Genomic DNA, 25,260 nt, shown 5'->3' with positions numbered 1-25,260 from the left:
AATTATCCTCGTCCAAGCGGTCATATTCGGCCGCAGACACCAAGCGCATCAAGACAAAATCTGGAGACATATCTTGCGCGTTATTCATTATTACTCCCTCAATTCGGTACAAGAGGCGCCGCGCACCGTCTCTACGTCCTTACATAACATTGATAAAAATAAACATAACGGTAGCTAACCAAAAACCCTTCGTTCTACACACACGAGAGCCATTTAAATTGCGGAACTGCCAGCGGAATAAATCCAGCAAACGTTACGCAAATAAACAAATGAGACATGTGAAACGCTCTGCCAGTGCTGCTGACACCGAATCCCACTCGGTAGACAACATGGATGTAATGGGCGGCTCGCGGGGCGGCTGCGCATAGACGACATCAATAATCTGCTTCTTCTGACCGATCATGGGCGGCCCGTGCGCTTGGCTTCCTGTTATAGCACGGACCCCGAAACCTCTCTCTCGTCTCTCCCTCCTGTCGACTCACCTCACCCCTAATCACCCGTCTCCTCTCACTTCCGTTTTCGGTCGCTTGTCTTTCTCTTTTAAAACAAAGCAGGAACGATGCGACGATGTGGCGAGCTGCCGACACAACAGACCTATTTGCGCCGTATTGTGATCCGTTGTGGTGTCTAACTCAAAGCCCCCCCCCCCCCCCCCCCCCCCCTCCCCCGATTTCTATTCTCATTTTAGATCATGAGATTAGAAGCCTTTACGGAAACAAACAAAAAGCTAAAATATACCTCATATCTCAAATATCTATTTTGGTATTTTGAAACGGCTACCATTGTCATCACTAAACAACCCTGCAGTTCCTGTTCAAGGGGTCTGTTACATGACGGTGAGCATCATGATGCTAGGACGTTCCAGAGACATACATATCATCATGCTCACATCATCAACAGGTCTGCCTGACTTGTTTAAGTGACAGAAGATTGTGGTTTCCACAGTGAAATTTGATAGAAGGAAATGAGCCCTAGGATTCCAGTTCAGTCTATGCACCAGCAGGGGGCAACACCATCCTAGCAGTCTACTACTGAACACAGTACAAATGCCCCTCTAACCCTCTACACAGCCTTATGGATATTATGGGATGGCAGGCAGGGACATCCAGATGTTGTTTCTGGATAAAGATAATCGTTTAGATCAGGGGTTCCCAATCCTGGTCCTCGGGCCTCCCTGTCCTGCTTGTTTTAGATGTTTCCCTGCTCCAACACACCGGATTCCAATGAATGGGTCGTTATCCAGAAACCTGCTAACGACCATTCATTTGAATCAGGTGTGTTGGAACAAGGAAACAAAACAAGCAGGACAGGGAGGCCCCTGGTTTACATGATACTCTAGTATCAAACACTATCCTGAAGTTATCTTCACCCCAACAAAATAAACCTGCCACAATAGCTCAGATCAAATCAGACACAAGAAAAGTATTCAGTACAATATAGATTTTATTTGTTTGAACGCAAGATGCACGCAGATTGCCTCAAGCCTACATGGATCTCAATGCTTTTCTTTGTAAAACATTGACAATCTGAATTGGTGCAACATGGCCACCTAAGTCACTGAAAAACAAATGTCCCAATTCAAATGAAACGGTGTCGTCAGATGACCCCAGACCGACCCTGGAGGTTCACAGATTCAACATTCAGGAGACTCCCAAGGTCGTTCAGTACATGAAATCGACAGCTTCCAAAGAAATAAGAATAAAGCAAAAGACTAACAAGGATGAAGAACATGAGTGCAAACAGTTCAGAGGGGGGAACATTCTACTGCAACTAAACCTGATCTAGTCAACTGACAAATGCATATTAGGTCTCGCGTTTCTACGGTAACCCGAAAAGTACAGTGCATTTGTGATAAACCGTTGCAAAGTAGATATAAACCACAGACCAAGGTACCAGAACTGCTTGGGGAATGTTTGATATCATTTTATTGTTTTTCATAGCAATGGAAAAATATAACCTTATACAAACGTCTTCAATTCTTAATTTTAACAAGAATGATGTGTCCCTTTCCCAACTAAATACAGCGGAAACATCTAGAAATGGGAACTGAACAAGCTAGCACAAGCCCAATTATCTAGGTCATGGAGATCACTCAGAAACCTCGCGTATTGAACCCAATTCTCCTGTAGGCAATAGTGAATTTGCTACAATACCATAGCATCCGTTTAAATTTCAAACCTATTTGCTGCAAAGCCTGGATATAAATTTGGCACTCTTATTGTCCTGCTCACACATGGTTAATGAAGGAGGTGAAGTGGTACTTGTTAAATTGAGTGCTTTGTGTTCCCCTTGCATTGAGTCTTCCCTGATTGGTCGAGGAGGGTTGAGTTGAATCTGCACAAGCCCACACTGAAGATGAACTGCAACCGATGCTTTGGAAAAAAAAAAAAAAAAAAGTAGCAAAGTAAATAATAACCGGTGAACAGTCAGTGATTCTCTAGTAGGAAAAGAAGAACGAACACCATCTCGCCAATTCACACAAGTGCTGTGTCGGTGCGGGGCTCCGCCCACACCTCAGTTGTCATCGCCCAAAGAGAGCAGGACAAATTCATCAATTTACCTCCAGCTTTATTATCATCATCATCATTTATGTATTTGTTATGACCGGGAGGGGGGTCCAGGGGAGTGGAGACAGTAAATCGCCCCCCCCTCCCTCATTCACACCAGATACTCCTAGCCTAGCTGGCCACCCTTGCCCCTGTAGCACTGGGGGGGAGACCGATGGAGGTGCGGGCTGGGGGGAGGGGGGGGTGGGGGGCAGAGAGGTAAGAGAGGTTGGGGGGGGGGGCTCCCATCCCCTTCTGATTCCATTTCCTCCAATCCCAGCAGTGGTGCTAGGGTGCGTGTCTACGGCCAAAGTGGGTTGAACATTTGAGTCAAATTGACCATCTCCGTTATGTTGAAGTCCAGAACCATATAGTGCTTGTAAGGAAAAGAAAAAAAAAAAATAAGAAAAAAAGACAATATAAGTAGTCCGTCTTCCACAGATCGGTCAAAGAGCAAAACAGTCCTTTACTGATCTGTTGGGTTTCCCCCTCCCCAAAAAGAAACCACATTTTGGCAGTTTGTTTTTCCGGTTGTAGACTAAAGTTAGTTATTAATCAGAAGAGTTCTAGAGCTAGCCTACAGCGGTCCAGGGAGATTGGAAGTAGTCCTCGTCCAAGTCAGAACAGTCCACAGGTGGCCAGGAGGAGGGGGGGGGGGTGTGGGTGGGCGGCTGGATGGGGGTTGAAGGTCGTCGAGGGGGTCGGGGGGTGGGGCTGCTAGTCTGCCGGCGACTGCTGGAACTGTACTCAGAAGGTGGTGTGATGTCGATCCTCTCTCGCTCGCGCTCTCACTCTCTCACTCGCTCTCTCTCTCACTCTCAGACACTCAGCGCACACTTCACTTCTGCTTTGACCCACACACAGGAGACAGAAGGAAGCCCAGCGGGGCTTATGTTCTCATTGTTCATCCATGTAGAATATTCATCCCCAACCAGCGTGAAATCTGCAACGAGAGGGTGAGAAGAAGAGGAGCTTAGCCAATGACGGCGCCGCACGGCGGACATGTGACAGTGTGACGTGACAGTGCTGTTGTCGCGGGGCTATTTTACACCTCGTGACACCCTACACATCTGCTGACCACACACATACACCGGATAATCCTGACTATTCAATCCTGTTACTTTGGAGAGCATCTGTGGTGATATGTATATATGTATATATATGGTGGTTATAAAGTGTTTAGGTGGTGGTTCATTAGCGTTTAGGTGGAGGTGGTTCATAAGTGTGTAGGTGGTTCATAAGTGTGGAGGTGGTTTATAAGTGTGGAGGTGGTTCATAAGCGTGGAGGTGGTTCATAAGCGTGGAGGTGGCGTCTCACCAGGCCTGGCTCTTCAGCTTGCGGAGCTCCTTGGTGGCCCAGGTGGCCAGAGTCTTGGTCTTGTTGAACTTGGACCTGCGGCCCTCAGTCAGCAGGTCATTGATGAGGGGCCGAACCTCCACCATCTTCATCACGTCTTTTCCAAACGCCGTGCACAGGTCACTGTAGAGGGGAGGGGGCAGAGAGTGAGAAAGAGAACGAGAGAAAGAGAATAAAGATGTATTGAGAGAAAGAGAGGGTACAGATGCATTGAGAGGAAGAGGGTACAGATGTGTGCATCCCTACACAGAAGGCTCCAACCATGCAGCCTCATGCTTACCCTAACCTAACCCTCCTGCTCACCCTAACCAAACCCTCCTGCTCACCCTAACCAAACCCTCCTGTTACCCTAACCTAACCCTCCTGTTACCCTAACCTAACCCTCCTGTTACCCTAACCTAACCCTCCTGTTACCCTAACCTAACCCTCCTGTTACCCTAACCTAACCCTCCTGTTACCCTAACCTAACCCTCCTGTTACCCTACCATAACCCTCCTGTTAACCTAACCCTCCTGTTAACCTAACCCTCCTGTTAACCTAACCCTCCTGTTAACCTAACCCTCCTGTTAACCTAACCCTCCTGTTAACCTAACCCTCCTGTTAACCTAACCCTCCTGTTACCCTACCATCACCTTCTTGTTACCCTACCATCACCTTCCTGTTACCCTACCATCACCTTCCTGTTACCCTCCTGCTCACCCGATGAGTCCAGCTGCGTTGGCCACCACAGCATCAGTGTGGTCCTCATCCTCGGCGATGTGGTGGATGAAGGAGAGGATGAACTCCACCCTGGGCTGGACCAGCATCACGTCAGCTGGGGGGGAGAGGAGTGTGTGTTAGGGGAGGATGTTGGAGACACTTTCATATTCCTGGGAGTACATAGTTTCAGATCGATTTTCCTTCACCACAGGACGGCACAGTGTGCAGTTTCTCAGCTCGTACACCAGCTTTGCTGTGGACAAGTGTCAGGTCTGTATGAACGTGTAGGGCCCCGCAAAGTCCAGTGTGACAACAGACAGCCCTGCTGCCTTGTGTCCACTGGGTGAAAGAGACCCTGTTGACTCTGTGACGCTCTAAAATCCATACTGCCTGACTTCTGGCAGAGGGAGGAACAGGCGTCAGGGGTTGAGACCAGAGGATGAACACATTTAAAGTTTGACAGTAAAAATGAAATGAATAGGACTAATCAACCCGGTAAGGAGTAGCGTCGCACTGTTATCGTTCAAAAGCGGATGTGTGATTCTGAACATTCCAACCGATTATTTGCCGATAGACAAAAACCATATGACAAACGCTATAGTATGGCTTCAAGGCTAACAAGTAACACTAGCAGGTAGTAGCATTGCTACGAGTATTATGCTAGGTTGCTAGGTAACGGAAGCTAACTAATGCTAGCTAGTTTCCGTTTTGGAAAAATAACTGGTGGAAGCGTCGGAAATATTAAGAACTCACGCATCTAAAAAGGTAACACAACCAATCGTTAAGGTCGGACCGGCACAAATGATTGGACGGCATTCTGACAGAACGCAATGATTGGACGGGCTTACTTGTGTCTACATACCTGCCTCTAATCTGAGCAACACATCTGAGTTGAGCAACACTCCACAGAAGCTGCATTCTTAACCCATCAGGTCTGATATTCAAATCACATGTAAAACAGCTGTGCTGTGAGTGGCTCTGCACCAGGAAGTCACACAAAGTAGACAATGATGACCTGTGTAGAGTTGTTACTGAGTTACTGAGACTTTAACACGTTAACTGAATCCCGCTGGGTCTAGTAATCTTGCGACAAAGCTGTATTTGAGAGATCACGACAACACGAGAACCTGGTGGTTTCTGGTCTAGAGGAGGAGGTGGAAGTGTAGAGGATGGAGGTGTAGATGTAGGGGAGGTGTAGATGTAGGGGAGGTGTAGATGTAGGGGAGGTGTAGATGTAGGGGAGGTGTAGAGGATGGAGGTGTAGATGTAGGGGAGGTGTAGAGGATGGAGGGGAGGTGTAGAGGATGGAGGGGAGGTGTAGAGGATGGAGGTGTAGATGTAGGGGAGGTGTAGATGTAGGGGAGGTGTAGAGGATGGAGGTGTAGATGTAGGGGAGGTGTAGAGGATGGAGGTGTAGATGTAGGGGAGGTGTAGAGGATGGAGGTGTAGATGTAGGGGAAGTGTAGAGGATGGAGGTGTAGATGTAGGGGAAGTGTAGAGGATGGAGGTGTAGATGTAGGGGAAGTGTAGATGTAGATGGAGGGGAGGTGTAGATGTAGATGGAGGGGAGGTGTAGAGGATGGAGGGGAGGTGTAGAGGATGGAGGGGAGGTGTAGAGGATGGAGGGGAGGTGTAGAGGATGGAGGGGAGGTGTAGAGGATGGAGGGGAGGTGTAGAGGATGGAGGGGAGGTGTAGAGGATGTAGGGGAGGTGTAGAGGATGTAGGGGAGGTGTAGAGGATGTAGGGGAGGTGTAGAGGATGTAGGGGAGGTGTAGAGGATGTAGGGGAGGTGTAGAGGATGTAGGGGAGGTGTAGAGGATGTAGGGGAGGTGTAGAGGATGTAGGGGAGGTGTAGAGGATGTAGGGGAGGTGTAGAGGATGTAGGGGAGGTGTAGAGGATGTAGGGGAGGTGTAGAGGATGTAGGGGAGGTGTAGAGGATGGAGGGGAGGTGTAGAGGATGGAGGTGTAGATGTAGGGGAGGTGTAGAGGATGGAGGGGAGGTGTAGAGGATGGAGGGGAGGTGTAGAGGATGGAGGTGTAGAGGATGGAGGTGTAGAGGATGTAGGGGAGGTGTAGAGGATGTAGGGGAGGTGTAGAGGATGGAGGGGAGGTGTAGGGGAGGTATAGAGGATGGAGGGGAGGTGTAGAGGATGTAGGGGAGGTGTAGAGGATGGAGGGGAGGTGTAGAGGATGGAGGGGAGGTGTAGAGGATGGAGGGGAGGTGTAGAGGATGGAGGGGAGGTGTAGGGGATGTGGGGGAGGTGTAGAGGATGTAGGGGAGGTGTAGAGGATGGAGGGGAGGTGTAGAGGATGGAGGGGAGGTGTAGAGGATGGAGGGGAGGTGTAGAGGATGGAGGGGAGGTGTAGGGGATGTGGGGGAGGTGTAGAGGATGGAGGGGAGGTGTAGAGGATGGAGGGGAGGTGTAGAGGATGGAGGGGAGGTGTAGAGGATGTAGGGGAGGTGTAGAGGATGTAGGGGAGGTGTAGAGGATGTAGGGGAGGTGTAGAGGATGTAGGGGAGGTGTAGAGGATGGAGGGGAGGTGTAGGGGATGTAGGGGAGGTGTAGAGGATGGAGGGGAGGTGTAGAGGATGGAGGTGAGGTGTAGAGGATGTAGGGGAGGTGTAGAGGATGTAGGGGAGGTGTACTCACGGTGGACGTTCTCCTGGTCCCCCTTCAGGCCCTGGATGATGCCTGTGTATGCCTCCAGACAGCCCTCTCGCAGCTCGTTCAGGTAGTCCACCATGTCGTAGTCCGTCTGGGACACAGACACAGCACCACCACCAGATGAGACAGGAGGAAAACATGAACGTTTTTGTGATCAATAATCAACAAGGCAAGCAACAAAAGGGAATTTCACGGCAATTCATCTTTCAAAAAAAATGTAGGGTCCCGCAAAGTCCAGTGTGACAACAGACAGCCCTGCTGCCTTGTGTCCACTGGGTGAAAGAGACCCTGTTGACTCTGTGACGCTCTAAAATCCATACTGCCTGACTTCTGGCAGAGGGAGGAACAGGCGTCAGGACCGACCCAGTCAGAAGGGGGGCAGGGTTGGGTACAGGAGGGGGGCAGGGTGGGGTACAGGAGGGGGGCAGGGTGGGGCAGTGAGGACCAGAGCAGGGGGAGCTGTACCTTGTCCACCTGGGCCTGTGAGGCCTGCTGAAGGGTGTCCAGGACAATCTCCAGGTACTTCTTGAACTCTCCTCCAATGGCCAGAGCGATGTCCCCAAACGCTGACAGGATCTGAGGCTTCACTGACCTGTGCACATTCTCATTCTGCACGCACACGCACACACACACTCACTCTCAGTACCTGCAATCATTACATCTGGACCTTCCAGGCTCAATCTAACCTTTCGCACTGAACAGAAAAGAGTTTTCTTTATCTCATAACATCCAATGAAAAGCTCTTGTTTCAAGAACCTTCACATGCCCAGCAGCAACACATGGAGCAGTATTCAGATGAGCAGGGTCAGTGTGTAGGCTCCAGTAGAAACCAGTGGCCATTAGACGGGTCACAGAACGACCTCATGCCCACTGGGTGAACCGGAGCCTGCTTTCGTCTGTGACGCTCTAAAATCCACAGTGCCTGACTAGCAGCAGAGGGAGGATCGAGCGTCAGGACAACAGATCCTTCTTACAGGCCCAGAGGAACAGCGGCATGCTAAGGGTCACCTCGTAGGCTGGGGCCTTACCGCAGCGGCCCCGGGTTGGATTCCAGCCCGGGCCTTTTACTTCGCTACATGTCTTACGTTTACGTTTAGTCATTTAGCAGACGCTCTTATCCAGAGCGACTTCTAGAGCTGCCCTCCCCCCTCCCCTCCTCTCTCCATACTGTCACTATTCATCCCATCCAAAGCAGAACAGGCTCCAGAGCGGTGGCATCCTCACCCCCAGGTTCTCCAGCAGCAGCTGCATGATCTCGTCGCAGAAGGGCAGGATGTTGGTCATGAGGGCTCGACACAGGTCACACACCAGCCCAACGGCCGCCAGACACACCTGCAGACAGGGACCACGTTAAGGCACAGGCGCGCTGCTCAGCTGTGCTGTGGACAGTTGTTGACAAGTGTCAGGTCTGTATGAACGTGTAGGGCCCCGCAAAGTCCAGTGTGACAACAGACAGCTCTGCTGCCTTGTGTCCACTGGGTGAAAGAGACCCTGTTGACTCTGTGACGCTCTAAAATCCATCGTGCCTGACTTCTGGCAGAGGGAGGAACAGGCGTCAGGGGGAAGGTGCCGCGGTGGTCAGCACTCACCTGGTACTCTGCGTAGTTTTTCAGGCCGATGGCCAGGAAAGGCTTGAAGGCATCCATGTACTTCTGGAAGTCACTTCCCAGAACTGAGGACACCACACAAGGAGACCGTCACAAACCAGGACAAGGAGGGAGAGGTGGAGACAGCCGGAGGGAAGAGGGAGAGGTGGAGACAGCCGGAGGGAAGAGGGAGAGGTGGAGACAGCCGGAGGGAAGAGGGAGAGGTGGAGACAGCCGGAGGGAAGGGGGAGAGGTGGAGACAGCCGGAGGGGAGGCAGGAGGAAAGGGAAGGGGGGGAGAGGCAAGGAAAGGGGGGAGGAGAGGGAGGAGAATGGGGACAAGGGGGAGGTGCAGATATGTGTGATGGAGAGACACTAGAGACTCAGAGAGAGACTAAGAGAGAGACTGACCTTCCACCAGAGTGGAGACGGCCATGAGGGCATCTTCCTGCACCCCCCCGGAGCCCGCTGTGCTCTGGAACATTCTGAGCAGCGACGCCATCACCACGTCGGAGATCTGCAGAGCGTCGTGGTGCTGCACCTTCCTCAGAACGTTCTGGAGAGACCGGGGAGAGGGAAGCGCTTTAGCAGGGACCCAGCACCACAGGAGAAGGGTGGGGCTCTGAGCCCTGGGACACGGGCAGGAAGGGGGTTCCAGGTCCCAATCACAAGGTCAGGGAGGGGGTGAGGGCAGGTCTCAGATACTGTGGTAGGGTTATCCATCACTGTTTCAGCGTGGTGCATGATTTCTCATCATAGACCAGAGAGGGGTTCAGCACATCTAGGACCAGACAGACAGCTCTAGGACCAGACAGACAGCTCTAGGACCAGACAGACAGCTCTAGGACCAGACAGCCAGACAGACAGCTCTAGGACCAGACAGACAGCTCTAGGACCAGACAGACAGCTCTAGGACCAGACAGCCAGACAGACAGCTCTAGGACCAGACAGACAGCTCTAGGACCAGACAGCCAGACAGACAGCTCTAGGACCAGACAGACAGCTCTAGGACCAGACAGCCAGACAGACAGCTCTAGGACCAGACAGACAGCTCTAGGACCAGACAGCCAGACAGACAGCTCTAGGACCAGACAGTGCAACGGGAGCAGATCTTACCTGTAGTGTGGCACACAGCAGAGACTGGAGGTCGTTGAACTGGATTCTGTCTGACGTGCTCTGGATGTGGGACTGTGGGCGGAGAGGGAAGCACGTTAACATAGGACACAATCCTTCAGCAACAGACAGACACCTGCAAGGATGTTCTTCAGCTGAATAAAACACAAGCAGGTCTCAGATACTGTGATAGGGTTATCCATCACTGCTTCAGCGTGGTGCATGGTTTCTCATCATAGACCAGACTGGCACTACTGTATTACTGTAGTGCTTTATGTATGACTCTGGGTCCTATATAAACTAACACCTCTCTCTCCTCCACCCCTCCCTCTCTCCTCCACCACCCCAACCCTCCTCCATCTCACCTCCATCTGGAGGACCTGTTGTAGGCGCTCCATGATGACCAGGGTGGTCTTCTGGACGGCAGGGTAGCAGTCCTTGGCGCTGTTCTTCACAATCTCCATCAGGGCCTCGTACGCGGCGCTGCGCAGGTTGTTCTGGTGACCGTCTGGCCTGCACACAGACAGACAACATCCCTGTCACACAGCAACACTGCGGGCCATGACAGACCACCTCTGTACCTTACCACACGCCTGCTGTTCAGCCTGTTCAAGCAGGAAGCGCTTCTCTGACTGTCTCAGTGCCGGTCTCAGATACGGTGTTTATCCATCACTGCTTCAGCGTGGTGCATGGTTTCTCATCATAGACCAGTACCTACCTCCATTTCAACCAAACCTGTTAAACGCAATACTGAATCCCTTCTAGGTCATGACTACCCCCTGCATCTAAAACTGAACTGAAAACTGAATAAAGACTCATAACTAATATAGATCAGGTCAACATGGCTCTCTAATGTAAACTAAGATCTGTCTTGCCAGCCCTCACCCTACCTCTAGCCCTCCCTCTCCCCCCTCCAGCCCGGCCCTCTCCCCCTCCAGCCTCCCTCTCCCTCCTCCAGCCTGGCCCTCCCCACCCTCCAGCCTCCCTCTCTCCCCCCTCCAGCCTCCCTCTCCCCACCCTCCAGCCTCCCTCTCCCCACCCTCCAGCCTCCCTCTCCCCACCCTCCAGCCCGGCCCTCTCCCCCCTCCAGCCCGGCCCTCTCCCCCCTCCAGCCTGGCCCTCTCCCCCTCCAGCCTGGCCCTCTCCCCCCTCCAGCCCGGCCCTCTCCAGCCCGGCCCTCTCCCCCCTCCAGCCCGGCCCTCTCCCCCCTCCAGCCCGGCCCTCTCCCCCCTCCAGCCCGGCCCTCTCCCCACCCTCCAGCCTCCCTCTCCCACCTCCAGCCCGGCCCTCTCCCCCTCCAGCCCGGCCCTCTCCCCCCTCCAGCCCGGCCCTGTACCCCCTCCAGCCCGGCCCTGTACCCCCTCCAGCCCGGCCCTGTACCCCCTCCAGCCCGGCCCTGTACCCCCTCCAGCCCGGCCCTGTACCCCCTCCAGCCCGGCCCTGTACCCCCTCCAGCCCGGCCCTGTACCCCCTCCAGCCCGGCCCTCTCCCCCCTCCAGCCCAGCCCTGTACCCCCTCTGCCCTCCTACCTGTCTGTGGTCTCCAGGAGCTTCTGGACGATGATCTCGAAGGAGGAGGAGAGGCAGTAGGTGGCAGGCTCCTCCTGCTCCTCAGCCGCGTCTGTCGCCTCATACGCTGCCTCGGCTAGACTGGAGAAGGCCTGGGGGGGAGAGAGCGAGAGAGAGAGAAGGGAGAGGGGGGGGGGAAGAGAGCGAGAGAGAGAGAAGGGAGAGGGGGGGGGGAGAGAGCGAGAGAACAGAAGGGAGAGGGGGGGGGAGAGAGAGGGGAGAAGGGAAGTCATCAAATCAACTAGTAATGCGTTGACCAAGTCCTCATTTCAGTTTTTGAACGCTTGGAGGCGACATGTCCCCAACATCGCTCATCATGCAGGTCTCAGATACTGTGGTAGGGTTATCCATCACTGCTTCAGCGTGGTGCATGATTTCTCATCATAGACCAGACACACTAACAAACACCTACAGTTTGACTCAGTAAACATGGTGTGTGTGTGTACGTATGTGTGTATACACATGCGTGTCTCACCCAGCAGACGTTGGAGGCGACGCGGGGCTCCGCCCCCAGCCCCTGGATGAGGCACTGCAGCAGGGGGGCCAGGTACACCTCGTTGATGGCCGCCTCGGGCAGCAGCTCACAGATGCGGCCCACGGTCCAGGCTGTGGTGTCCCTCACCACCACGCTGGGGTCCTTCATTAGCTCTATCAGGGTGGGCATCGCCTGGGGGGGGGGGGGGGTGTTGCTATTATAATAATAATGCCTTTTACTAAGGGTGTAACGATACTCAGCTCACGATTCAATATGTATCACAATGCTGGGTTCACAATAGGATATGCATCTAGATATGTTTATATGAAATTTAACAACTTCAAGAGTGTGCAATATTTCAGGATTTCATTTAAACTTCTGTATGCTAAGTAATTATGTTTGTGTGTAAAATTGTGTCACTGAACAAAAAAAACCCTGATGTTTTACATGAAGTTAGAAGACAGAACTTCAAGCTTTAGCTGCGTGACATCCAAATATTTCCAACGGTCCCCACAGCACAAGTTATTTTGCCAAAACGGTAGCTAGCTTGCTAGCTTTAGTTAGCTTCCGGGTTAAGTTAGCTTCCGGGTTAAGTTAGTTAGCATAATACTCGTAGGCTAGCAATGCTACTACCGTGCGAGTGTTAATCGTTAGCCTCCTCAGTAGTACATTTTGAAGCCATACTAAAGCATTTGCCACTTTTTGTCAATCGGAAAATATATAACCAACTCTGCCACACACAACGTCGAACACGTAGCTAGTGTTTTTTCTTTTACAGTTTAGACGCAGTTTGTGTTTTGTCTGTTTCTTTTTTTACCGTCCTCTTGTCGAGTGGAAACCAACGTGCTGCCAGACCTGGGACTGAAGTGGACAGAACATCTTGTATTTCAGTTTGAGCCAAACTCATTTAGCCCTGCTAGGCTACTGCCCAGCTCAAGCTGTGAACGCTCCATGTTGTGTGCACGCGTGACGCAGGTGCAAGAGGTTGCTCGTTGGTTGCTCAACCAATAGGATCAAACGGATGGCATATCTAACTTTAACAAATCTCCATGACTAGCATACATAGTTACATTTACCACAATATATTGTTACACCCCTACCTTTTACTGATACTGCTACTGGTACTGTTCGAGGGAGACGGGGAGGAGAGGAATACTAATCCTAATAATGATGATGCCTTTGATACTGCATCTGCCACAGTTAGGAGGGGGGTAGTCATGGTTACCTGCATCGCTAAGGGTTCGTAGGTTGGTAGTCATGGTTACCTGTATCGCTAAGGGTTTTGAAGTTTTTTGTGGTCATGGTTACTTGTGTAGGTGGTAGCCGTGGTTACCCGCATCACTAAGGGTCGGAGCTGTAGTCATGGTAACCTGCATGCCTAAGGGTCAGCGCTGTAGTCAAGGTTACCTGTATGACCAGGGGTTTGAGCTGGCTGAGTTCCGGGCCCTCCAGGATGGAGCCGAAGGCCATGACGGAGGCGTCGCGGTACCTCCAGTCAGGGTGCTTGATGTGCTCCTTGATGAAGGGCAGCACGTGGGGCACCACGTCGTCCTCACAGCAGGTGGCCAGCAGCATGAGGCACACGCCCGCAGCCTTGCACGGGTTCCAGTCATCGTCATCGTCGTTCTCATCCTGGGGGGGGGTAGATGTGGTGGAGAGAGAGGGTAGATGTGGTGGAGAGAGAGGGTAGATGTGGTGGAGAGAGAGGGTAGATGTGGTGGAGAGAGAGGGTAGATGTGGTGGAGAGAGAGGGTAGATGTGGTGGAGAGAGAGGGTAGATGTGGAGCTGAAATTAGTAACCAACACAAAACCCTTCCTGGTCAGGGCACGTCACCTGGTACCCTAACCTTTTGGTTATGTACCTGAACACTGCTCCTTGTGACCAGCAGGGTCCTGATCAGGGCATGCGTGTGTGTGTGTGTGTAGGTCTCAGATACAGTGTTTATCCATCACTGCTTCAGCGTGGTGCATGGTTTCTCATCATAGACCAGTACCTACCTAACTAATATAGATCAGGTTACATGGCTCCCTCCAACCCAGCCCTGCCCTGCTCCACCCCTCCCTCCAGTCCGGCTCCACCCGCCTCCCTCCAGTCCTGCTCCACCCCCCCCACCAGCCCAGCCCTGCTCCACCCCCCTCCCTCCATCCAGCCCTGCTCCACCCCCCTCCCTCCAGCCCAGCCCTGCTCCACCCCCCTCCCTCCAGCCCAGCCCTGCTCCACCCCCCTCCCTCCAGCCCAGCCCTGCTCCACCCCCCCCTCCAGCCCAGCCCTGCTCCACCCCCCCCTCCAGCCAGCCCTGCTCCACCCCCCCTCCAGCCAGCCCTGCTCCACCCCCCCCTCCCTCCCTCCAGTCCTGCTCCACCCCCCTCCCTCCCTCCAGCCCTGCTCCACCCCCCTCCATCCCTGCCCTGCTCCACCCCCCTCCCTCCAGTCCTGCTCCACCCCCCCTCCCTCCAGCCCTGCTCCACCCCCCCTCCCTCCAGCCCTGCTCCACCCCCCCCTCCCTCTCTCCAGTCCTGCTCCACCCCCCCTCCAGCCCAGCCATGCTCCACCCCCTCCCTCCCTGCCCTGCTCCACCCCCCTCCCTCCCTGCCCTGCTCCACCCCCTCCCTCCAGTCCTGCTCCACCCCCCTCCCTCCAGTCCTGCTCCACCCCCCTCCCTCCAGTCCTGCTCCACCCCCCTCCCTCCCTGCCCTGCTCCACCCCCCTCCCTCCAGTCCTGCTCCACCCCCCTCCCTCCCTGCCCTGCTCCACCCCCCTCCCTCCAGTCCTGCTACACCCCCCTCCCTCCCTCCAGTCCTGCTACACCTCCCTCCCTCCCTCCAGTCCTGCTACACCCCCTCCCTCCCTCCAGTCCTGCTACACCTCCCTCCCTCCCTCCCTCCAGTCCTGCTACACCCCCCTCCCTCCCTCCAGTCCTGCTACACCTCCCTCCCTCCCTCCAGTCCTGCTACACCTCCCTCCCTCCCTCCAGTCCTGCTACACCTCCCTCCCTCCCTCCAGTCCTGCTACACCCCCCTCCTTCCCTCCAGTCCTGCCCTGCGGCAGCTCTGAAAACCAAGCATGCCAGGAGGATTAGGATTACTGCCCCCTGCTCCAGCGCACTGAGCCTGCCTCCCCTGTGAGGCAGCTGGGGACACAGGAGCTGGAGGCAGCCGTGGGCCGAGGCCCGGGCAAGCCTGGAGGCAGCCGTGGGCCAAGGCCCGGGCAAGCCTGGAGGCAGCCGTGGGCCAAGGCCCGGGCAAGCCTGGAGGCAGCCGTGGGCCAAGGCCCGGGCAAGCCTGGAGGCAGCCGTGGGCCAAGGCCCGGGCAAGCCTGGAGGCAGCCTGGACATCCCTGCTGGAGGCTAAGGACTGACACGCTAACACCTGGCTGACACGTACCTGCTTGGTGAGGGTCTGGGTCAGGATGGGTACCAGGTACTGCAAGGCTCCTTTGGCGTAGAATTTACTAGTGTGCTCTGGGGGTCGGCCCTGTTCAGAGGCCTGATGGGGGGGGGGGGGGGATAGAGAGGGGGAGTGGGGGAAGGAGAGGATGGAGGGAGGGGAGGAGAGAGGAGGGAGGGGGAGGAGAGAGAAGGGAAGAGAGAGAGGAGGGAGGGGGAGGAGAGAGAGGAGGGAGGAGAGAGAGGAGGGAGGGGGAGGAGAGAGAGGAGGGAGGAGAGAGAGGAGGGAGGAGAGAAAGGAAGGAGGAGAGAGAGAGGAGGGAGGGGGAGGAGAAAGGAGGGAGGGGGAGGAGGGAGAGAAGAAAAAGGGAGGCATTGTAAAGTTAAAACCGAAGGGTTCAGCCAGTCAGTGACTCCCACCGTGTTAAGTGTAGAACGTGTGAGCAATCACTGCTTCAGCGTGGTGCATGATTTCTCATCACAGACCAGACACATTCTCAAACAAACATCAGCCATGACTGAATGTTCCGCCCCCCTCACCTCAGAGGCCTCAATAGCCAGGTCCATCTCCTCATCACAGACGTTGGACCAGAACTCAATCCCCTGTAAGGCAACTTCGTCTATGTCACTTTTCATGGCTTCTATTGTGATCTGGGAGGAGGAAGGAAGAATGGAGAAGGAGGTAGAGAGAGAGGGGAGAGACAGGTAGAGAGACAGAGAGAGGGGGGAGAGAGAGAGAGAGAGAGAGAGAGAGAGAGGGGGAGAGAGAGAGAGAGAGAGGGGGGAGAGAGAGAGGGGGGGAGAGAGAGAGGGGGGAGAGAGAGAGGGGGGAGAGAGAGAGAGAGAGAGAGAGAGAGGGGGAGAGAGGTAGAGAGAGAGGGAGAGAAGGTACGTTAAGTTTCATTTCTGATTTCATTCTTTTGTTTAAGAGAAACTTTGACACTGGCAAGTTTAGGAGTGCAGGTCTCAGATAATAGGTTTATCCATCACTGCTTCAGCGTGGTGCATGATTTCTCATCACAGACCAGACATGTTGCCAAAGACTGAACTTCACACAAGCCTTCTTCTCTCCACAACCCAAATATTCTCCTGAGAGCTTCGTCACGGTGCGTGTGCCATGATGGGACGTGGGTGTTGGTCCGCTTACCGCAAAGAGTGCAGGTCCCATGTAGGTCTCCATGTACTGGTAATACAGGGACATGATCTTGACCAGGTTCTGCAAGGCTGCCACACGCACCTAGAGGACACATCCCACACATTCGTTCCTCACAAAATAACCCAAGCGGTGGACGTCCAGGTGAGGAGTGCGGGGGCCAGGGGTCACCCTGGGGTCAGCTGATACTCACTCTGGTGTCTGGGCACTGTGTGGCTTCACAGACCACCTGCATTATAAAGTGTCTCTCCGTCTGAAAAACACAATCACAAGCCGGTTTGTTGATAAGTACGTTTACACATACGAAGAATTTGCTTTGATAGGTTGGTGCCTAACAATTATCAGCGTAGGTACTGTACTGTAGTTAAAAGGCATTTACATGTAATCAAATAATTGATAAGGTAAGAAATTATAAGAATGTAAATTATGTTCTTGTCATTTATATATTTTTTTGTCCATTTGGATCTAAAGCCAGCAATCACTATGGCAGTCCTACAGCTGTCTGCTGAAGGCTCTTAGTGTGTCAGGTGCAGGTCTCAGATACAGTGTTTATCCATCACTGCTTCAGCGTGGTGCATGGTTTCTCATCATAGACCAGACACGTTCAAAGAAACACCTCGCTAACAATTAAACCTTGGATGAAAGTACTGTTACTAAGCTGACGTACAATAAAACATGAACAGAGGCAGGGGGAGGAGAGGCAGGGGGAGGAGAGGCAGGGGGAGGAGAGGCAGGGGGAGGAGAGGCAGGGGGAGGAGAGGCAGGGGGAGGAGAGGCAGGGAGGGGAGAGGCAGGGAGGGGAGAGACAGGGGGAGGAGAGGCAGGGAGGGGAGAGGCAGGGAGGGGAGAGGCAAGGAGGGGAGAGGCAAGGAGGGGAGAGGCAAGGAGGGGAGAGGCAGGGGGAGGAGAGGCAGGGAGGAGATATAGGGGGAGGAGAGGCAGGAAGGGGAGAGGCAGGAAGGGGAGAGGCAGGAAGGGGAGAGGCAGGGAGGGGAGGGGTAGGGGGAGGAGATGTAGGGGGGGGAGAGGCAGGGAGGGAGAGAGGCAGGGAGGGGAGAGAGGCAGGGAGGGGAGAGAGGCAGGGAGAGGAGAGAGGCAGGGAGAGGAGAGAGGCAGGGAGAGGAGGGGGAGGGGGAGGAGAGAGGCAGGGGAGGAGAGAGGCAGGGGAGGAGAGAGGCAGGGGAGGAGAGAGGCAGGGGAGGAGAGAGGCAGGGGAGGAGAGAGGCAGGGGAGGAGAGAGGCAGGGGAGGAGAGAGGCAGGGGAGGAGAGAGGCAGGGGAGGAGAGAGGCAGGGGAGGAGAGAGGCAGGGGAGGAGAGAGGCAGGGGAGGAGAGAGGCAGGGGAGGAGAGAGGCAGGGGAGGAGAGAGGCAGGGGAGGAGAGAGGCAGGGGAGGAGAGAGGCAGGGGAGGAGAGAGGCAGGGGAGGAGAGAGGCAGGGGAGGAGAGAGGCGGGGAGGAGAGAGGCGGGGAGGAGAGAGGCGGGGAGGAGAGAGGCGGGGAGGAGAGAGGCGGGGAGGAGAGAGGCAGGGGAGGAGAGAGGCAGGGGAGGAGAGAGGCAGGGGAGGAGAGAGGCAGGGGAGGGGAGAGGCAGGGGAGGGGAGAGGCAGGGGAGGGGAGAGGCGGGGAGGGGAGAGGCGGGGAGGGGAGAGGCGGGGAGGGGAGAGGCGGGGAGGGGAGAGGCGGGGAGGGGAGAGGCGGGGAGGGGAGAGGCGGGGAGGGGAGAGGCGGGGAGGGGAGAGGCAGGGGGAAGAGAGGCAGGGGGAAGAGAGGCAGGGGGAAGAGAGGCAGCGGGAAGAGAGGCAGGGGGAAGAGAGGCAGGGGGAAGAGAGGCAGGGGGAAGAGAGGCAGGGGGAAGAGAGGCAGGGGGAAGAGAGGCAGGGGGAAGAGAGGCAGGGGGAAGAGAGGCAGGGGGAAGAGAGGCAGGGGGAAGAGAGGCAGGGGGAAGAGAGGCAGGGGGAAGAGAGGCAGGGGGAAGAGAGGCAGGGGGAAGAGAGGCAGGGGGAAGAGAGGCAGGGGGAAGAGGCAGGCAGGGGGACGAGAGGCAGGGGGAAGAGAGGCAGGGGGAAGAGAGGCAGGGGGAAGAGAGGCAGGGGGAAGAGAGGCAGGGGGAAGAGAGGCAGGGGGAAGAGAGGCAGGGGGAAGAGAGGCAGGGGGAAGAGAGGCAGGGGGAAGAGAGGCAGGGGGAAGAGAGGCAGGGGGAAGAGAGGCAGGGGGAAGAGAGGCAGGGGGAAGAGAGGCAGGGGGAAGAGAGGCAGGGGGAAGAGAGGCAGGGGGGAAGAGAGGCAGGGGGGGGAGAGGCAGGGGGGGAGAGGCAGGGAGGGGAGAGGCAGGGAGGGGAGAGGCAGGAGAGAGGCAGGGGAAGGAGGGGGGGGCAGCAGGGGGAAGAGAGGCAGGGAGGGGAGAGGCAGGGAGGGGAGAGGCAGGAAGGGGAGAGGCAGGAAGGGGAGAGGCAGGAAGGGGAGAGGCAGGGAGGGGAGGGGTAGGGGGAGGAGATGTAGGGGGGGGAGAGGCAGGGAGGGGAGAGATGGCAGGGAGGGGAGAGAGGCAGGGAGGGGAGAGAGGCAGGGAGACCAGAGAGGCAGGGAGAGGAGATAGAGGCAGGGAGAGGAGGGGGAGGGGGAGGAGAGAGGCAGGGGAGGAGAGATGGCAGGGGAGGAGAGATGGCAGGGGAGGAGAGAGGCAGGGGAGGAGAGAGGCAGGGGAGGAGAGAGGCAGGGGAGGAGAGAGGCAGGGGAGGAGAGAGGCAGGGGAGGAGAGATGCAGGGGAGGAGATGACAGGGAGGGGAGAGGCACTCGGAAGGAGGGGGGGGCAGCAGGGGGAAGAGAGGCAGGGAGAGGATAGGCAGGGGGAGGAGATGGCAGGGAGGGGAGAGGCAGGGAGGGGAGAGGCAGGGGGAGGATAGGCATGGAGGGGAGAGGCAGGGAGGGGAGAGGCAAGGAGGGGAGAGGCAAGGAGGGGAGAGGCAGGGAGGGGAGAGGCAGGGGGAGGATAGGCAGGGAGGAGATATGGGGGAGGATAGGCTACCCGAAGGGGATAGGCACCAAGGGGAGAGGCTGGGAGGGAAGGGGTAGTAGGAGGAGATGGGTAGGGGGGAGGTGAGGCAGGGAGGGGAGAGAGGCAGGGAGGGGAGAGATGGCAGGGAGGGGATAGAGGCAGGGATAGGAGAGAGGCATGGATATGTATAGAGAGGCATGGAGAGGAGGGGGATGGAGGATATGTAGCATGCAGGGCCCAGAGGATATAGATGCAGGGGATGGAATAGGCAGGGGAGGATATAGGCAGGGGAGGAGAGATGCATGGAGGAGGAGAGATGCAGGGGATGACCAGAGATGCAGGGATGGAGAGAGGCAGGGGAGGAGAGAGGCAGGGGAGGAGAGAGGCAGGGGAGGAGAGAGGCAGGGGAGGAGAGAGATACGGGAGGAGAGAGAGATGGGATGGGAGGAGAGAGGCGGGGAAGGAGAGAGGCAGGGGAGGAGAGAGGCAGGGGAGGATAGAGGCAGGGGAGGAGAGAGGCAGGGGAGGAGAGAGGCAGGGGAGGGGAGAGGCAGGGGAGGGGAATGGATATGGCAGGGGAGGGGAGAGGCGGGGAGGGGAGAGGCGGGGAGGGGAGAGGCGGGGAGGGGAGAGGCGGGGAGGGGAGAGGCGGGGAGGGGAGAGGCAGGGGGAAGAGAGGCAGGGGGAAGAGAGGCAGGGGGAAGAGAGGCAGCGGGAAGAGAGGCAGGGGGAAGAGAGGCAGGGGGAAGAGAGGCAGGGGGAAGAGAGGCATGGGGAAGAGAGGCAGGGGGAAGAGAGGCAGGGGGAAGAGAGGCAGGGGGAAGAGAGGCAGGGGGAAGAGAGGCAGGGGGAAGAGAGGCAGGGGGAAGAGAGGCAGGGGGAAGAGAGGCAGGGGGACGAGAGGCAGGGGGAAGGAGGCAGGGGCAGGGGAAGCAGAGGCAGGGGAAGAAGAGGAGGGGGAACAGGGGGAAGGGAACAGGGGGAGGAGAGAGGCAGGGGGAAGGGAGAGGCAGGGGGAAGAGAGGCAGGGGAAGAGAGGCAGGGGGAAGAGAGGCAGGGGGAAGAGAGGCAGGGGGAAGAGAGGCAGGGGGAAGAGAGGCAGGGGGAAGAGAGGCAGGGGGAAGAGAGGCAGGGGGGGGAGAGGCAGGGGGGGGAGAGGCAGGGAGGGGAGAGGCAGGGAGGGGAGAGGCAGGAGAGAGGCAGGGGAAGGAGGGGGGGGCAGCAGGGGGAAGAGAGGCAGGGAGGGGAGAGGCAGGGAGGGGAGAGGCAGGGAGGGGAGAGGCAGGGAGGGGAGAGGCAGGGAGGGGAGAGGCAGGAAGGGGAGAGGCAGGAAGGGGAGAAGCAAGGGTGGGAGAGGCAGGGAGGGGAGAGGCAGGGAGGGGAGAGGCAGGGAGGGGAGAGGCAGGGAGGGGAGAGGCAGGGAGGGGAGAGAGAGGAAGGGGAGAAGCAAGGGTGGGAGAGGCAGGGAGGGGAGAGGCAGGGAGGGGAGAGGCAGGGAGGGGAGAGGCAGCGGAAGGAGGGGGGGGCAGCAGGGGGAAGAGAGGCAGGGAGAGGAGAGGCAAGCAGGAGAGGGGCACGGAGGGGAGAGGCAGGGGGAGGAGAGTCTGGCCCACCTCCTTGTCGAAGTTGGCTTTGGTGAACTCCAGGGAGTTGAGGAGGGCGTTGGTGGCGGCCAGTTTGACGTTGTTGCTCGGCTCCTCCTTCCTCATGCCCTGGATGATGGCCGTCAGGATCTGGTTGGCGTTGTCCTGAAGTTGCTCGGGGTCCTGGGGGACAACAACAACAGGTCGCAGAGATGCTTTAGACTCTTTCTTAAGGCATTTTGGCTTTAGTTCTATTATATAATAAGTCATAATCCTTAGGTAGATCATATACTAAATGAAGACCACAAGTATAAAGTAGTACTCAATATGTCCTGGCCTGTGTGTGTGTGTGTGTGTGTGTGTGTGTGTGTGTGTGTGTGTGTGTGTGTGTGTGTGTGTGCAGGCAGGCTCCAGTACTCACGATGTCCTGGCAGATGTACCCTATGGCCTCCAGGGTGGACTCCTTCATATGCTCAGTGCTGCTGGGGTCTGTAACATTGGCCACCAGCTGGGGAATGAGCTCAGGCCACTGGCTCACCGGGATCTCAGCACAGGCGATCCCAGCCACGCACTGGGAGGCTGAGCTGGGCCGGTACGTCTCCGTGCCCAGGGTCTGCAGCACCTGGAGGGTGAGGGTGTGTGTGTGTGTGGTGTGTGTGGGGGGGGGGGGTCAGAGGTCATCCTTCTGATACTGCTCTGAGGGGAGGTGGTATGAACTAAGATAGCTGACCCTGGAGGTGCGAGGTCAGATTCTGAAATGCGTGACATGTTTAGGATGACTGTGCCGTCATAATACTAATCATTCTTGAGTGCCTTTGAGTTTGTTGTAATTCAGAGTTCAAAGGTTATTCAATTGGCACATTGACGATGATGTACCTATTCACTCTATGGGTGAATAGGTACAAGAGGGGCCAATAGGGAATAAGTGAAAGCTTTTACATTACTGGACAAGTACTAATGACAGACTAACAGGTTCAAGTCTGTCAGTATAACAACATGGAGAGGATGCATAATGTGTTCATTTAGCGGAAGTCAAATAAAATATGACATACACAAGGAGAATTCGAACCTGCGACCACTTGATTTGCAGTCAAACTGCTCTAACCACCGAGCCAGCCCAGCCCCTCTAGAGTACCCAGGGTATTTTAGGTGAGCTCTTACAAAGTTCTTGATCTCGCGGCGTGCGTTGGCGTCGATGGCCAGCCATCGCTGCTGATACTGGGACTTGACGTCTGGGTCCTTGGAGGTGAGCGAGTTCTTCACCTGCAGGCCTGCAGCCACGCGGGCCACCTGGGTGTTCCCTGGGTTGGCCAGAACCTTGGAGAGCTCCACCAGAAACGTGGGCTGGAACAACACACATTTTAGATCAGATTTGTAATTTGTTTAAAATGTATTTTTGGTAGTGTTTCTGCATTTATTATTTATGTCAGATGGTGTACTTCCTGTCTTTCTAGGACAGGAAATATATAGAGAGGTGGTGACATGCGGTAAAGGGCCTGTGCCAGAATCGAACCCGGGCCTCAGCTCTAATGGAATGTGTCTAACCCAGTAAGCTAAAGGGGCGCCCAAACCCAAACTGAATCGATTTTAGGACTGCACGGTGGATTTCATAAAAACAGCTAGTCGACAATTACACAGGAAAAACCAGGCCTTGGTAACAGATGCCTTGATCACATATGACCTCCCTCTTCCCCTGCCAGCTAGCAGCACCCTTTTCATTTCTAGTCCAAAACTGATATGACCATCTGTCTTAGGGAAGCTTGCTGGGTGCTTCCAGTGTACCAGAACGGTTCCCTGTCACCGGTTGGATACACGCTTAGGTATCAAAGCAAATCAAACAGGGATTAGAACATACAACCCACATGTCCTAGTTCTAAGTGCAGCACATCCGCCTCTTCTCTCTCGCTAAGCCTGCCCTCATGTCCCGTTGTCTGCATGTCTGACTGCCTCTGGAATGGATGATGCCATGCAATTGTGCTCCAGGAGGTTTCAAAGAGTAATGTCGGCTAAACTCGTCCGACATGTATAGCAGCTGGCTGGCTAGATACAGAATAGTATCGCTTTTCTGGTCTCCATTCATTCTGAAAGCCGCGGAGCATGTGACGCTCGCTGCCACAATGTGGAGGTGTTGGCGGAAGGGAGGGAGGGGGCTCCGGTAGAGACGCCGGGTATTCACTGCGTACTCATCCCGTTTCGGGCGCCAGAGCCCAATGTGACCGGCATAATCACTTTCGGTTTAATCAATGTTAAATAACATCAGGATACTAACCAGATTTTCAATCGCCGCCTGTTCCAGAAACTTCTGTGCCGCCTCCAGCTCATTTCGATCTGAGATTAACAAGAAGGAGAAATGTTAACGTGTAGATGTGCAGCTAAGCCAAGTTGGGTGGCTATACCACTGGCGCACGCCGAAATGAAACAGCAAAGTTGTGCTAGCTTGCTAACCCGGATCTGCCTAGCATGCATCCACATTACAAGTAAAAGTGCAATGACACCATAGATGTAACATCCAGCCTTTCCTAATCAAATTCACAACATTTAGATATGTCATAAATTTACAACCGTACCACTTTAACGTTATCGCTGCTAACAGGACGGTGAATCGGCATTTTGATACATTGTAAAAGCTTTAACTATAGAAATGGTTGTTTGCATGCTAGCTATATTAGCTGCCTTTCAAAACTATTTGCCATCACTTAACCAATGTGTTAGCTGACTGGCTTCGAAAGCATGTTGGCTAATGTTAGCTAGCAGGTAAAATGGCACAAGTATCGCAGCATGGACAAGACTCATAACTCACTGGCTAATATCTCTAAATCTAGATCGTTACGATCAATCCGGATACCTGAAGCGATGACGGTTGGCGTGAGCCCACAATAAAAGTATCTTTATATTGTTAACGTTGTATTATTGGGCCTCGGCTTTTTAAGATTTCAATCCCCATATGCCCTGGCTAGCAATGTGTGGCCAAAGTAGCTGGCGTGCGGGGTAGGGCCGACTCATTTGCAAATCAATTACAGCAAGCTAGGTTAACTAACGAAGTTAGCTCGCTAGTTTAAACACGGGTTGATCAACTAAACTGGCTGTATCGTACACGATGTAGCTCGACACTTTTCAACGCAAAGTATTTGACAACAGGGCGCTCCCTCACTTGTCAATCATGTTGCTTTCCCTAGCTAACTACACATAGCAGAACTAAAGCTAACGCATTTAGCCACCAAACCAGCATGCTGCTTACAGAGCGCGGTTACCGGGCTAGCTGGCTAAGCTAAGCACCACCCTCGTCATGCAACAGCCGCATCTGCGGGGTTGAGCAGGCCGTGGCTAGCATTAGCGGCATAGCTTAGCAAGGCATTTCCCCCCCTGCTTTTCAGTTCTGGCTGGCTAACTTTCACCGGTACTGTCATACACATGTCAAGTTGTTGTTTTAAAATATCATTCACACGGCATTTCGAAATATGTATCTATTTGCATAATCACCTGGAGAGACGGTTTTTTCGAGAATTGTTATAAGCTCCATTCTGTCCCAGCCACTCTTCACAGAAGTAGTCGCTAACTAGTTAGATTGCCGCGCACAACTCAAACCGGATTATATTTCTTCAGTGTTCAACCGATGCTAAAGGAACGTGTGTAAATCAATAAAAAGACGCTGAGAAAAAACACACACCCCCGGTTAATCCCTAGTTGGTTGGTTTTGCACCAAATACACGCCGATTATTCAAAAGCTCAGCGTTAAATAACGTGTTTTAGCAGCAATGCTGCTTGTTCTCATCCTGTGTTGTCGGGAGGGAAAGGGCCGCACTTGACTCCCGCGGAAGGATATCACGCGCCGCTGCTACAGTGAAAAAAAATCCCTCCTCCCTTCTCTACCGCGCCGTCGCGTCTCTGGTTGTTGCGCGCACACACCTCGGGGTACAGTAAACGGAATTACGTTATTATTTTAATATTCAAGTGAAGAAAAATAAACATTTCAATCCAGCGAAAAACGTAACCACTATCATTGAATCATGAATCAAAAAACTCGAATCACGTGTTTTTTTTTGTAGGTAAAAAAATAAAAATAATGTATGCATAATAGGGAACTTTTCAGATTCACAACAGTAGGCTACATATGGCCTTCCACATAAAGATG

General features: G+C 54.8%; 2 protein-coding genes and 4 non-coding genes across 10 annotated transcripts in view; all 6 read right to left on the bottom strand.

The window, feature by feature from the left end:
• The window catches only part of LOC146254079 (uncharacterized), a 10,687-nt gene extending 10,067 nt beyond the window's left edge, over positions 1–620 (bottom strand). For all 3 annotated transcript variants that reach the window (XM_084677398.1, XM_084677400.1, XM_084677399.1), the window contains exon 1: positions 1–620. This exon is cut by the window's left edge and continues 1,516 nt beyond it. In XM_084677398.1, the coding sequence (XP_084533524.1) occupies positions 1–88 (88 nt within the window). In that variant the 5' untranslated portion in view covers positions 89–620.
• Positions 621–1,425: 805 nt separating this feature from the next.
• Positions 1,426–24,959, bottom strand: kpnb1 (karyopherin (importin) beta 1). 3 transcript variants are annotated; one of them, XR_014731739.1, is made up of 23 exons: positions 24,609–24,954; positions 23,398–23,456; positions 22,290–22,472; positions 21,550–21,750; positions 21,159–21,311; positions 16,744–16,803; positions 16,545–16,634; positions 15,938–16,048; positions 15,396–15,497; positions 13,419–13,643; positions 12,012–12,203; positions 11,498–11,628; positions 10,334–10,481; positions 9,972–10,043; positions 9,267–9,411; positions 8,860–8,942; positions 8,495–8,602; positions 7,736–7,879; positions 7,256–7,361; positions 4,603–4,717; positions 3,865–4,026; positions 3,409–3,489; positions 1,426–2,372 (listed from the first exon to the last, which is right to left on the bottom strand). XR_014731739.1 is itself a non-coding variant. In XM_084677395.1 (22 exons), coding segments are annotated over exons 1-22 (2,631 nt in total). In that variant the 5' UTR covers positions 24,649–24,954; the 3' UTR covers positions 1,426–3,488. The 3 variants fall into 3 exon arrangements, 2 of the variants coding, with proteins under 2 accessions (XP_084533521.1, XP_084533522.1); XM_084677395.1 differs by having other exon boundaries at positions 1,426–3,489; XM_084677396.1 differs by lacking the exons at positions 1,426–2,372; positions 3,409–3,489; positions 3,865–4,026; positions 4,603–4,717; positions 7,256–7,361 and having other exon boundaries at positions 7,792–7,964; positions 24,609–24,959.
• On the bottom strand, positions 4,883–5,024 carry LOC146254078 (small nucleolar RNA SNORA79). Its single transcript, XR_014731973.1, has one exon. It is a non-coding gene; the product is annotated as a small nucleolar RNA SNORA79 (small nucleolar RNA).
• On the bottom strand, positions 7,484–7,625 carry LOC146254077 (small nucleolar RNA SNORA79). Its single transcript, XR_014731972.1, has one exon. It is a non-coding gene; the product is annotated as a small nucleolar RNA SNORA79 (small nucleolar RNA).
• LOC146254076 (small nucleolar RNA SNORA79) lies at positions 8,079–8,224 on the bottom strand. Its single transcript, XR_014731975.1, has one exon. It is a non-coding gene; the product is annotated as a small nucleolar RNA SNORA79 (small nucleolar RNA).
• LOC146254075 (small nucleolar RNA SNORA79) lies at positions 8,687–8,828 on the bottom strand. Its single transcript, XR_014731974.1, has one exon. It is a non-coding gene; the product is annotated as a small nucleolar RNA SNORA79 (small nucleolar RNA).
• Positions 24,960–25,260: the final 301 nt, after the last annotated feature.

The sequence above is a fragment of the Hypomesus nipponensis genome, chromosome 17 (genome assembly GCF_054491055.1).
Source record: "Hypomesus nipponensis isolate SF chromosome 17, ASM5449105v1, whole genome shotgun sequence".
Lineage (NCBI taxonomy): Eukaryota > Metazoa > Chordata > Actinopteri > Osmeriformes > Osmeridae > Hypomesus > Hypomesus nipponensis.
Note: the sequence above shows the minus strand (reverse complement) of the source record. Positions and strands in the feature narration are given on the sequence as shown.

Bases quoted from the DNA above. Each gene is read 5' to 3' on its own strand.
- kpnb1 (XM_084677395.1), bottom strand. From the start codon at position 24,648: ATGGAGCTTATAACAATTCTCGAAAAAACCGTCTCTCCAG. The intron at 9,412-9,971 runs GTAAGATCTGCT...CGGTCTCTCCAG, and splicing joins TGCTGTGTGCCACACTACAG to AACGTTCTGAGGAAGGTGCA. The intron at 8,603-8,859 runs GTGAGTGCTGAC...CCCTGTCTGCAG, and splicing joins AAAACTACGCAGAGTACCAG to GTGTGTCTGGCGGCCGTTGG.